The following is a 13,313-nucleotide window of genomic DNA, read 5'->3' as shown; positions in this document are numbered from 1 at the left end:
TGGGTCCGCACCGCGATGTGTGGTGAACATGGCCAGTGCACAGAGTTTCCGGTCCGAAAAACCGACTAGGCCATGATACGGTTGTGTGACTGGGGACTAAACAAACTCTGCATCCTGCAAATACTGAACCTGCTACTGCCATCCGCTGCTGTGTGCCATGGTGCCTCCACATACTGTATTATAACTATAATTCACCCCCCCCAAATACTGACACATGACATCACCCTGAAACCAGATAGATAGTGGCCACATTCTAGCCAGGATTCAACAGAGCTCGTCCTGCTTCTGCCCCCACGTGACTGTATAATACCGCCACACAATGGAAATGCCCACCGGCCTCTGCCATCCTCCAGCCATATTGCTCAGAGTAGGTGTGGCCTTGTTCACAACAACCAATCAGACCTCAGCTCATACTACGAATTGCAGCGGAAGAATGAACAGCGGATTCCGATTGGTCACTGTGAGAATCGCGCAGAGATCAGGCTCCGCCTCCAAGACTTCACAGAATGACAGACAACAGGAAGAAACCATCCAGGAAAAAATTTATTTCACAAAATCTGCAGCGAAGATGTAAATTGTGAATGCGACGCAGCGGCCGGACGCCTCCGCGGAGGCAGAAAAATAACCACGCTGGCAAATCACAGCGTGCCGCGTCCAGCCCCAGGATGTCCCTAACGTATGATGGCGTCACAACTATTAGGCCAGTATCGGAGGGAGGGGTAGGCGGGTCACATAGTATATACAAGGTGGGGGAGGACAAGGTGGGGGAGGGGAGTGGTGAAATAACCACGTTGTCAGGTGGGACGCCAACCGATAGACCACCACCTGCACACACGGTGTACAAGCTGGGAACAGAGGTCCTGTGCGTCAGAGGATAGTGGCCTTTGTGCTAGTCACATAGGACTCCAGAATGAATATGGTTTCATCCACCTGGATCTCGCTGGCATCCAGTCTGTGGGTCAAAGAGAGAAGCGAAAGGTCAAAATGATAATAGGTCTGTAACAGATGAAATATGGCGGCTCAGTCTCCACTCACTTGTTCACGTTCCGTTTCAGGTTCTCGAGCTGCTGGCGCTCCGGGGCGGTGATCATCTCCTCGATCTCCGCGAGCTGAGACTCCTCAGCCCCGGTGGCCTGCATGGAGGTGAGGATTGCCTCAATCCTCTGGGATTTCTCCAGCAGCCTCCTGACGGTTACAGCAAGAGAAGGACAGTGGTGACGCGGCAGCCCCAAAATATTCCCCAGTAGAGGGCGCAATAATAAACGTATATTTGGTGGCTGCAGCCATATTGTTATACTCAACACTTACTTGTTTTCCTTGGTTTCGAACTGTCGCCTCTCGATCAGATTAGCCACTGTCTGAGGGTAAAAAATGGTGGAAACTAAACTGGTAGTCTCCTAATGACAATTGGGAGCAGTTCTTCGCCTTGACCTGCAGGTGGTGCTATAGAAAAGGAGATGCACTGTATACCATCACCGCCTGCAGGCTAAAGGTGGAACTGCACCTGTTTCAACAATAAAAAATAAAATAAAAAGCCTTATTAGAAATGGAGAGGACGTTGTATGTACCTTGTAGCATCTCTGCAGTAACATCCGAGCGGCCGAAAGAGGATTCACTGTGTACAGGTAGAAGGTTCTGGATGGGGCGTGATCAGGAGTTTTAGGAATTTCCTACAGACAAGAGAGAATGAGATTTACAAGATTACATTAAATTCCAAAAAATAAAGAAAAGTACAACTGAGTGTCCCTAAGGGTCTATCCATCGAGCACAAAGACAATATAGGTCACAATGGTTGTTACTGTACCTTTAAGCTGTAGCTATGGTGCTTATGACATCATAAAGTCACCGGATTGCATGCCACACCCCCTATATATTGGAGGTTCCGTCACCTCTACACAGGTATGGAGGAGGCATCTGCTGAACCAAGCAACTCACAGAGAAGGAGGAGAGAGATGGAGACAACTCCGAGCCCCGCCCCTGAGGTGCGAGGGGATGGCGAGGACATTATAAGAAGATCGGCCGCTACTTCCGGCCAACCAATCAGAGTGAAGAAAAACAGAGCAGTGGTTTATAGAAGAGTTAGGAATCCAATTTATGGGTAATTATAACAAGGATCATCTGATCAGTTATACAAGTCGTCCCCTCCCTGATGACTGGGGGCGAGGGTTAAACGTGCCCCCCCCCCATGTATGAACCGTCCTGACATTCTACGTATCGTTTCCCAACCAGACGCAACGCTGCATATAAAGTGCGCACTGCCAGTCATCAATGGGCGAATTCCCTCCATAGTGAGAGACGGCAGAACGCGGGGAGGGAGGTGAGAAGACTCTACATGGACGTGGACGAGATGCTTCGGAGGAGGATCCTGCAGCTTCTGAGGAGGAATCGACAAGGAGGAAACTGGGACCCGGAGTAAACGAGGAGAATCTGAGGGCGCCGTCACCAGCCCCAAAATATCCCCGTACCCGGACACCCCCATTTCTTATCACTTCTTGTATGAAAATGTATAAATAAAGAATTCAAAATATATATTTGTGTCCTGATTATATAATATCATCATGTACAAGACAGTGGGGCGTTGGCCCGGGCGCAAAACTCCAGGGGGCGCTAGCACATGATTGGGGGGCATCTATGGGGGCACCTGTTACTGGCACGATTGGGGGGCATCTATGGGGGCACCTGTTACTGGCACATTATTGGGGGGCCTCTATGGGGGCACTTGTTACTGGCACATTATTGGGGGGCATCTATGGGGGCACTTGTTACTGGCACATTATTGGGGGCAGCTACTGAGGCCACAAAGAAGGGGGATTTTATATGGGGGAAGGGGGGGAGGAACACTATGGGGGCTTCTACTGAGGCCACACAGAAGGGGTATTTTATACGGGGGGCTCTGTATAGGCACATTTTATACTGGGGCACATTATGGTGGGTACTATGGGGAAAGGGAGAGAGGAGTACTATGGGCTCATCTATGGGGGGCACTTAAAAGGGGCATTTTATACTTGCAAATTAAGGGGGACACTGAGGGCATCTACTGGGGCACTATATACTGGTACATTATAGGGGCACTATGTGGACATTAGCTCAACTGGGGGCATTAAAAGGGGGTATTGTTTGCACTGGCATATTATAAGGAGAATTATTACTACTGGGGGTCTATGGGGAACATGATTACTAGTATGGGCCCTATGGAAGCATTATTTCTTCCGAGGCACAGTGGGGACATGTTGGGGGCCCTGTAGGAGCACTATTACTACTATTGGTGGGACTTTTGGGAGCACTATTACTGTGGGGGCACCTTGGCACAGTATAAGCTTACCACAATTGTTTTTGGGGGACGTTCTGTTTACAACATTAGTGTCAGGGGCACTACTTGCTGGGCACAGTTATTTTAGGGCACTGTGTGGCAATAATTATTGGGGGCATTATCTGTGTAGCACTAGTATTATCAGGGGGTTTATCTGTTTCTGCAGTATAGTATTGGGGAGCACAGCGGCACAATATTTGGGGTGGTAGGATGAGAAATGGCTGAAAACTGGTGTTCTGGTCTGAAGGGAGAACATAAGGAAAGAACATCTACATCAAAGAGACGTCACTGGATGTAAGAGGTATGTGCGCTGTATTACTCTGGATGTTCTGTAGTGATGGGAGGGGGGATATAGAATTTGGCCGACCCTGAAGCAGCCTGGCCCCAGACAAACTACTATAATACTGCTCCTATGTACAAGAATATAACTACTATAATACTGCTCCTATGTACAAGAGTATAACTACTATAATACTGCCTCCTATGTACAAGAATATAACTACTATAATACTGCTCCTATGTACAAGAATATAACTACTATAATACTGCTCCTATGTACAATAATATAACTACTATAATACTGCTCCTATGTACAAGAATATAACTACTATAATACTGCCCCCTATGTACAAGAATATAACTACTATAATACTGCTCCTATGTACAAGAATATAACTGCTATAATACTGCTCCTATGTACAAGAATATAACTACTATAATACTGCCTCCTATGTACAAGAATATAACTACTATAATACTGCCTCCTATGTACAAGAGTATAACTACTATAATACTGCTCCTATGTACAAGAATATAACTACTATAATACTGCTCCTATGTACAGGGATATAACTACTATAATACTGCTCCTATGTACAAGAATATAACTACTATAATACTGCCTCCTATGTACAAGAATATAACTACTATAATACTGCTCCAATGTACAAGAATATAACTACTATAATACTGCCTCCTATGTACAAGAATATAACTACTATAATACTGCTCCTATGTACAAGAATATAACTACTATAATACTGCTCCTATGTACAAGAATATAACTACTATAATACTGCTCCTATGTACAGGAATATAACTACTATAATACTGCTCCTATGTACAAGAATATAACTACTATAATACTGCTCCTATGTACAGGAATATAACTACTATAATACTGCTCCTATGTACAGGAATATAACTACTATAATACTGCTCCTATGTACAAGAGTATAACTACTATAATACTGCTCCTATGTACAAGAATATAACTACTATAATACTGCTCCTATGTACAAGAATATAACTACTATAATACTGCTCCTATGTACAAGAATATAACTACTATAATACTGCTCCTATGTACAGGGATATAACTACTATAATACTGCTCCTATGTACAAGAATATAACTACTATAATACTGCTCCTATGTACAATAATATAACTACTATAATACTGCTCCTATGTACAAGAATATAACTACTATAATACTGCCCCCTATGTACAAGAATATAACTACTATAATACTGCTCCTATGTACAAGAATATAACTGCTATAATACTGCTCCTATGTACAAGAATATAACTACTATAATACTGCTCCTATGTACAGGAATATAACTACTATAATACTGCTCCTATGTACAAGAGTATAACTACTATAATACTGCTCCTATGTACAAGAATATAACTACTATAATACTGCTCCTATGTACAAGAATATAACTACTATAATACTGCTCCTATGTACAAGAATATAACTACTATAATACTGCTCCTATGTACAGGGATATAACTACTATAATACTGCTCCTATGTACAAGAATATAACTACTATAATACTGCTCCTATGTACAATAATATAACTACTATAATACTGCTCCTATGTACAAGAATATAACTACTATAATACTGCCCCCTATGTACAAGAATATAACTACTATAATACTGCTCCTATGTACAAGAATATAACTGCTATAATACTGCTCCTATGTACAAGAATATAACTACTATAATACTGCTCCTATGTACAGGAATATAACTACTATAATACTGCTCCTATGTACAAGAATATAACTACTATAATACTGCTCCTATGTACAAGAATATAACTACTATAATACTGCTCCTATGTACAAGAATATAACTACTATAATACTGCCTCCTATGTACAAGAATATAACTACTATAATACTGCTCCTATGTACAAGAATATAACTACTATAATACTGCTCCTGTGTACAAGAATATAACTACTATAATACTGCCTCCTATGTACAAGAATATAACTACTATAATACTGCTCCTATGTACAAGAATATAACTACTATAATACTGCTCCTATGTACAAGAATATAACTACTATAATACTGCCTCCTATGTACAGGAATATAACTACTATAATACTGCTCCTATGTACAAGAATATAACTACTATAATACTGCTCCTATGTACAAGAATATAACTACTATAATACTGCCTCCTATGTACAAGAATATAACTACTATAATACTGCCTCCTATGTACAAGAATATAACTACTATAATACTGCTCCTATGTACAAGAATATAACTACTATAATACTGCTCCTATGTACAAGAATATAACTACTATAATACTGCTCCTATGTACAAGAATATAACTACTATAATACTGCCTCCTATGTACAAGAATATAACTACTATAATACTGCTCCTATGTACAAGAATATAACTACTATAATACTGCTCCTATGTACAGGAATATAACTACTATAATACTGCCTCCTATGTACAAGAATATAACTACTATAATACTGCTCCTATGTACAAGAATATAACTACTATAATACTGCCTCCTATGTACAGGAATATAACTACTATAATACTGCTCCTATGTACAAGAATATAACTACTATAATACTGCTCCTATGTACAGCAATATAACTACTATAATACTGCTCCTATGTACAAGAATATAACTACTATAATACTGCCTCCTATGTACAAGTATATAACTACTATAATACTGCCCCCTATGTACAAGAATATAACTACTATAATACTGCCTCCTATGTACAAGAATATAACTACTATAATACTGCTCCTATGTACAGGAATATAACTACTATAATACTGCCCCTATGTACAAGAATATAACTACTATAATACTGCTCCTATGTACAAGAATATAACTACTATAATACTGCCCCTATGTACAAGAATATAGCTACTATAATACTACCTCCTATATACAAGAATATAACTACTATAATACTGCTCCTATGTACAAGAATATAACTACTATAATACTGCTCCTATGTAAAAGAATATAACTACTATAATACTGCCTCCTATGTACAAGAATATAACTACTATAATACTGCCTCCTATGTACAAGAATATAACTACTATAATACTGCTCCAATGTACAAGAATATAACTACTATAATACTGCTCCTATGTACAAGAATATAACTACTATAATACTGCTCCTATGTACAAGAATATAACTACTATAATACTGCTCCTATGTACAAGAATATAACTACTATAATACTGCCTCCTATGTACAAGAATATAACTACTATAATACTGCTCCTATGTACAAGAATATAACTACTATAATACTGCTCCTATGTACTAGAATATAACTATAATAATACTGCTCCTATGTACAAGAATATAACTACTATAATACTGCCTTCTATGTACAAGAATATAACTACTATAATACTGCCTTCTATGTACAAGAATATAACTACTATAATACTGTCTCCTATGTACAAGGATATAAATGCTATAATACTGCTCCTATGTACAAGAATATACCTACTATAATACTGCTCCTATGTACAAGAATATAACTACTATAATACTGCCTTCTATGTACAAGAATATAACTACTATAATACTGCTCCTATGTACAAGAATATAACTACTATAATACTGCTCCTATGTACAAGACTATAACTACTATAATACTGCTCCTATGTACAGGAATATAACTACTATAATACTGCTCCTATGTACAGGAATATAACTACTATAATACTGCTCCTATGTACAAGAATATAACTACTATAATACTGCTCCTATGTACAAGAATATAACTACTATAATACTGCTCCTATGTACAGGAATATAACTAATATAATACTGCTCCTATATACAAGAATATAACTACTATAATACTGCTCCTATGTACAAGAATATAACTACTATAATACTGCTCCTATGTACAGGGATATAACTGCTATAATACTGCTCCTATGTACAGGAATATAACTACTATAATACTGCTCCTATGTACAAGAATATAACTACAATAATACTGCTCCTATGTACAAGAATATAACTACTATAATACTGCTCCTATGTACAAGAATATAACTGCTATAATACTGCTCCTATGTACAGGAATATAACTACTATAATACTGCTCCTATGTACAGGAATATAACTACTATAATACTGCTCCTATGTACAAGAATATAACTACTATAATACTGCTCCTATGTACAAGAATATAACTACTATAATACTGCTCCTATGTACAAGAATATAACTGCTATAATACTGCTCCTATGTACAGGGATATAACTGCTATAATACTGCTCCTATGTACAAGAATATAACTACTATAATACTGCTCCTATGTACAAGAATATAACTACTATAATACTGCTCCTCTGTACAAGAATATAACTACTATAATACTGCTCCTATGTATAATAATATAACTACTATAATACTGCTCCTATGTACAAGAATATAACTACTATAATACTGCCTCCTATGTACAAGAATATAACTACTATAATACTGCTCCTATGTACAAGAGTATAATACTACTATAATACTGCTCCTATGTACAAGAATATACCTACTATAATACTGCTCCTATGTACAAGAATATAACTACTATAATACTGCCTCCTATGTACAAGAATATAACTACTATAATACTGCTCCTATGTACCAGAATATAACTACTATAATACTGCTCCTATGTACAAGAATATAGCTACTATAATACTGCTCCTATGTACAGGAATATAACTACTATAACACTGCTCCTATGTACAAGAATATAACTACTATAATACTGCTCCTATGTACAGGAAAATAACTACTATAATACTGCTCCAATGTACAAGAATATAACTACTATAATACTGCTCCTATGTACAAGAATATAACTACTATAATACTGCCTCCTATGTACAAGAATATAACTACTATAATACTGCCTCCTATGTACAGGAATATAACTACTATAATACTGCTCCTATGTACAAGAATATAACTACTATAATACTGCCTCCTATGTACAAGAATATAACTACTATAATACTGCCTCCTATGTACAAGAATATAACTGCTATAATACTGCTCCTATGTACAAGAATATAACTACTATAATACTGCTCCTATATATGAGCATATAACTACTATAATACTGCTCCTATGTACAAGAATATAACTACTATAATACTGCTCCTATGTACAAGAATATAACTGCTATAATACTGCTCCTATGTACAAGAATATAACTACTATAATACTGCCTCCTATGTACAAGAATATAACTACTATAATACTGCTCCTATGTACAAGAATATAACTGCTATAATACTGCTCCTATGTACAGGGATATAACTGCTATAATACTGCTCCTATATATGAGCATATAACTACTATAATACTGCTCCTATGTACAAGAATATAACTGCTATAATACTGCTCCTATGTACAAGAATATAACTACTATAATACTGCCTCCTATGTACAAGACTATAACTACTATAATACTGCTCCTATGTACAAGAATATAACTACTATAATACTGCCTTCTATGTACAAGAATATAACTACTATAATACTGCCTCCTATATATGAGCATATAACTACTATAATACTGCTCCTATGTACAAGAATATAACTACTATAATACTGCTCCTATGTACAAGAATATAACTACTATAATACTGCTCCTATGTACAAGAATATAACTACTATAATACTGCTCCTATGTACAGGGATATAACTACTATAATACTGCTCCTATGTACAGGGATATAACTGCTATAATACTGCCCCCTGTAGATGAGGAGGCGTCACTGACCTGCAGGTTGACTAGGTTGACTGATAACATGCGGTATAACATGTCTTTCGCCTCCTTCGCTGGGATCATTGCAAAATCCTCCACTTGTTTCTGCTCCAGGTGTTTCTTTCGTAGGAGGAGTCGGAAGATCCGGGCGCAGCGAGAGCCGAACCTGACGGAAAAACAAAGAAACAAAAAGAAAAAGTCAAAAACAGAGAAATAAAAAACAAACAAACAAACGACCATTTTCTCTCCGTTTCTCACCTCTCTTGGACGATGGACTCCAGGTTGGAGGTGGCCAGCGAGGTGACAGCTTTGTGCAGATCTTAGGGAGTCAAGAAACCAACGAGACAGAACTGGATGTACAATCCCTTTAATCCGGAACGAGGGGGGGGGGGGCATCGCCGGATTAACAGAGAGAAAACAAATCTGTAAAACCCTCCCCTATCACAGAAGGATACTGATGACGAACATCCCGCCGCCGCTGTCTCCCGACCGTCCGACAAACTCCAACTGCAATCAGCAAGAGAGAGCAGGGTTAGAGGGTGTGGGGGGGGGGGGGGGGGGGGCAGCCGGAAAATGGGCGGAGTCATTACCGGGTCGTCCGCCAGCAGCGTTAGGTACTGGTCCAACACCTGCTTGGCAATGTTGTACCCTGCGGGCAAAGCTCGGAAAATCTGCAAATCAGGAAAAAAAATTAAGTAAGTTCTTAAAGGGGAAGACCACCTCAGACTTCAGTTATCATTATCTAGGATGAGAAAAAGATGGCTGCTCTCTGCTAAAAACAGCGCCACCACGTGTGTGGTACACTGCAATACCAGACCCAACCCGTGGGCAGGGGTGGCACTGTCTTTGGCATTCCTCGGAGAATACCTCGTTGGAGGAGAGCGGCTGAGTGAAGGCGGCGTTGGAGGAGGTGGTGATCTCGCTCATCCTCAGCATGGTGCGGACGATCTCACTGCTGGTCTGTAATCCAAAACAGAGGCTCGGATCAGGAGCTGCGCCCCCTGGCGAGGCGTGAGGTTCTGGGGCGGCCCGCCTCCTACCTGGTCCATCTTATTGGACACGGCGCTGATGATGGCCTGATCCCGGAAGTGCTGGTGGAAGCGATCCATGTTGATCTGCCAGTAGATCCCATCGTCCTGGCCGTCCTGGGGAAGGAGGAGCCGGTCACATGACCTGAAGGCGACGTCCAGCGCCCCCCGCCCGCTGGCCGGTACTCACCTCTGCACCGCTGTCTCTCTTCGGCCTCTTGCTCTGAGTGGCGCCTTCATCGTCATCGGAAGAGCGGCGCCGCTTCCCCCTCCCTGCGGAGAACACAAGACACAGTGAGCGCCCACCCCTCGCCCCGATATAACCCGGGCTTTGAATTTCCTTACCGATCAGGGTGACTTTAGGGACGCAGTACATCTCCTTCTCGTTGGTGACCAGTGTGGGGGCTGGGGGCCGACGCCCCTCTACCCTGGGCGCGTCCCCAGTATCGGACACCCCCGGGCACCGCTGGACAAAGTGAGTGTCTGCCAACTGGGTGAAAGTCGCCAGCACCTCGCTGTACTCTATGCTCTTCCCGTCTGCGGGAAGACACCACCTGTTAGCATGGCGTGCAACTGTACCAGAGCCTCAGCTGTGAGGAGCATTAGGCCAGGACGGTATTCCACCTCTTGACAGTTGGGTTGAACCCTTCGTGCAGTTAGTGATTCGCACCACTAGGGGGCTGTACGAGGCTCTGATCACTTGCCTTCCATGGTCTCGGTCATGCGGTTGGCGACTTTCTTCACGCCGGCGGTCAGCGTCATCTTCCCGTTCAGCAGCAGCTCCTCCACGATCAGCTCGCCCGCGTCCCCGTACAGCGTCTTGGCCGTGAAGATGTAGCGGGGGAAGCGCAGGATGCGCAGGCAGCGGTCACAGCGGGCGGAGTACTCCACAAAGCCGCGGCGGTGCATCTGGTACGTGGCCAGGCCGTGCTGCAGGAGGACGCACAGCGCCTTCTTCACCTGCAAGAGGGCGGGACATCTCACAGCTGAGGGTCTGTTCCAATGGATCACACTGGAACAAACCCTCTGATGCACTAGGTCAGTGATAGGCAAACTGCGGCTCTCCAGCTGTTGCAAAACTACAACTCCCACCATGCCCTGCTGTAGGCTGAAAGCTGGAGGCAGTCTTTGCATGCTGGGAGTTGTAGTTCTGCAACAGCTAGAGAGCCGCAGTTTGCCTATCACTAGGTCACCAGGGGGTTTTCAGTCACTGACAGCAAACGGAGATCTTGAAGATGGTGAGGAATTGATGGCGGCCCCCTTACCTGGTCGGTGGGGGTCCCGGTCTCGCTGACGATCACCCTGAGCGGTTGGGCGCCGTTGCGGATCAGGAAGGCGCCCACGCGCTCCACGATCTCGCCGTAGTGCTCCTGCAGGAGCAGCGCGCTCAGCCACATCTCCATCGCCGTCATGGCGCCTCCTCCGCGGTCCAACCTACGACAAAACCACACATTGGGAGTTGTAGTCCGCAATGTATAAACCTGGCAGCTGCTCTCGCAGGGCATGCTGGTTTTTGTAGTACCATAGTGATCGAACACCCGAGATGGAGATGTTAGGACTACAACTCCCAGTATGGTGCCATACAGCACACGTTACTACCCTAACAGCTATAATAGGAGTAGTATATCATCAGCATGCTGAGACTTGTAGTTCCACCACAGCCCCGACCCTCTATAATAGGAGTAGTATATCATCAGCATGCTGAGACTTGTAGTTCCACCACAGCCCCGACCCTCTATAATAGGAGTAGTATATCATCAGCATGCTGAGACTTGTAGTTCACCACAGCCCCGACCCTCTATAATAGGAGCAGTATATCATCAGCATGCTGAGACTTGTAGTTCACCACAGCCCCGACCCTCTATAATAGGAGTAGTATATCATCAGCATGCTGAGACTTGTAGTTCCACCACAGCCCCGACCCTCTATAATAGGAGTAGTATATCATCAGCATGCTGAGACTTGTAGTTCCACCACAGCCCCGACCCTCTATAATAGGAGTAGTATATCATCAGCATGCTGAGACTTGTAGTTCCACCACAGCCCCGACCCTCTATAATAGGAGTAGTATATCATCAGCATGCTGAGACTTGTAGTTCCACCACAGCCCCGACCCTCTATAATAGGAGTAGTATATCATCAGCATGCTGAGACTTGTAGTTCCACCACAGCCCCGACCCTCTATAATAGGAGTAGTATATCATCAGCATGCTGAGACTTGTAGTTCACCACAGCCCCGACCCTCTATAATAGGAGCAGTATATCATCAGCATGCTGAGACTTGTAGTTCACCACAGCCCCGACCCTCTATAATAGGAGTAGTATATCATCAGCATGCTGAGACTTGTAGTTCCACCACAGCCCCGACCCTCTATAATAGGAGTAGTATATCATCAGCATGCTGAGACTTGTAGTTCCACCACAGCCCCGACCCTCTATAATAGGAGTAGTATATCATCAGCATGCTGAGACTTGTAGTTCCACCACAGCCCCGACCCTCTATAATAGGAGTAGTATATCATCAGCATGCTGAGACTTGTAGTTCCACCACAGCCCCGACCCTCTATAATAGGAGTAGTATATCATCAGCATGCTGAGACTTGTAGTTCCACCACAGCCCCGACCCTCTATAATAGGAGTAGTATATCATCAGCATGCTGAGACTTGTAGTTCCACTACAGCCCCGACCCTCTCACCCTCGTACCTGTCGACTCTACGTCAGAAAGTCATGTGTGTCCACATTAGTTGTTAATAAAGCTGGTTGACACACTGGTGTGTAGTGACTGGGATTGAGCAGTCCCGGGCGCCGTACTCTCTGTACTTCTTTTGTTGGTTGTGGAGGACTACAGGGGAAAAACAGAGCGCCTCTCACTGGTCGCT

The 13,313-nt window shown here is 42.4% G+C and overlaps 1 protein-coding gene across 1 annotated transcript; it reads right to left on the bottom strand.

The window, feature by feature from the left end:
• Window positions 1–642: 642 nt before the first annotated feature.
• Window positions 643–13,265, bottom strand: POLR3C (RNA polymerase III subunit C). The gene is made up of 15 exons (XM_040412853.1): window positions 13,138–13,265; window positions 11,699–11,867; window positions 11,138–11,393; window positions 10,779–10,970; window positions 10,624–10,706; window positions 10,446–10,550; window positions 10,273–10,365; window positions 9,996–10,076; window positions 9,861–9,912; window positions 9,664–9,724; window positions 9,421–9,571; window positions 1,569–1,670; window positions 1,309–1,358; window positions 1,036–1,185; window positions 643–952 (listed from the first exon to the last, which is right to left on the bottom strand). The coding sequence occupies exons 2-15, from the start codon at window positions 11,843–11,845 to the stop codon at window positions 868–870; spliced, it is 1,608 nt and encodes a 535-aa protein (XP_040268787.1). The 5' UTR covers window positions 11,846–11,867; window positions 13,138–13,265; the 3' UTR covers window positions 643–867.
• Window positions 13,266–13,313: the final 48 nt, after the last annotated feature.

This window comes from Bufo bufo, chromosome 11 (genome assembly GCF_905171765.1).
Source record: "Bufo bufo chromosome 11, aBufBuf1.1, whole genome shotgun sequence".
In the NCBI taxonomy this organism is placed as follows: Eukaryota; Metazoa; Chordata; class Amphibia; order Anura; family Bufonidae; genus Bufo; species Bufo bufo.
This window is presented reverse-complemented; position numbering and strand designations above follow the sequence as displayed.

Excerpts from the sequence above, each read along its gene's own strand:
- POLR3C (XM_040412853.1), bottom strand. The coding sequence starts at position 11,845 with ATGACGGCGATGGAGATGTGGCTGAGCGCGCTGCTCCTGCAGGAGCAC. Across the intron at positions 10,551-10,623 it reads AGAGAGACAGCGGTGCAGAG|GACGGCCAGGACGATGGGAT; the intron begins GTGAGTACCGGC and ends CTCCTTCCCCAG. Across the intron at positions 10,366-10,445 it reads TGTCCAATAAGATGGACCAG|ACCAGCAGTGAGATCGTCCG; the intron begins GTAGGAGGCGGG and ends TTTGGATTACAG.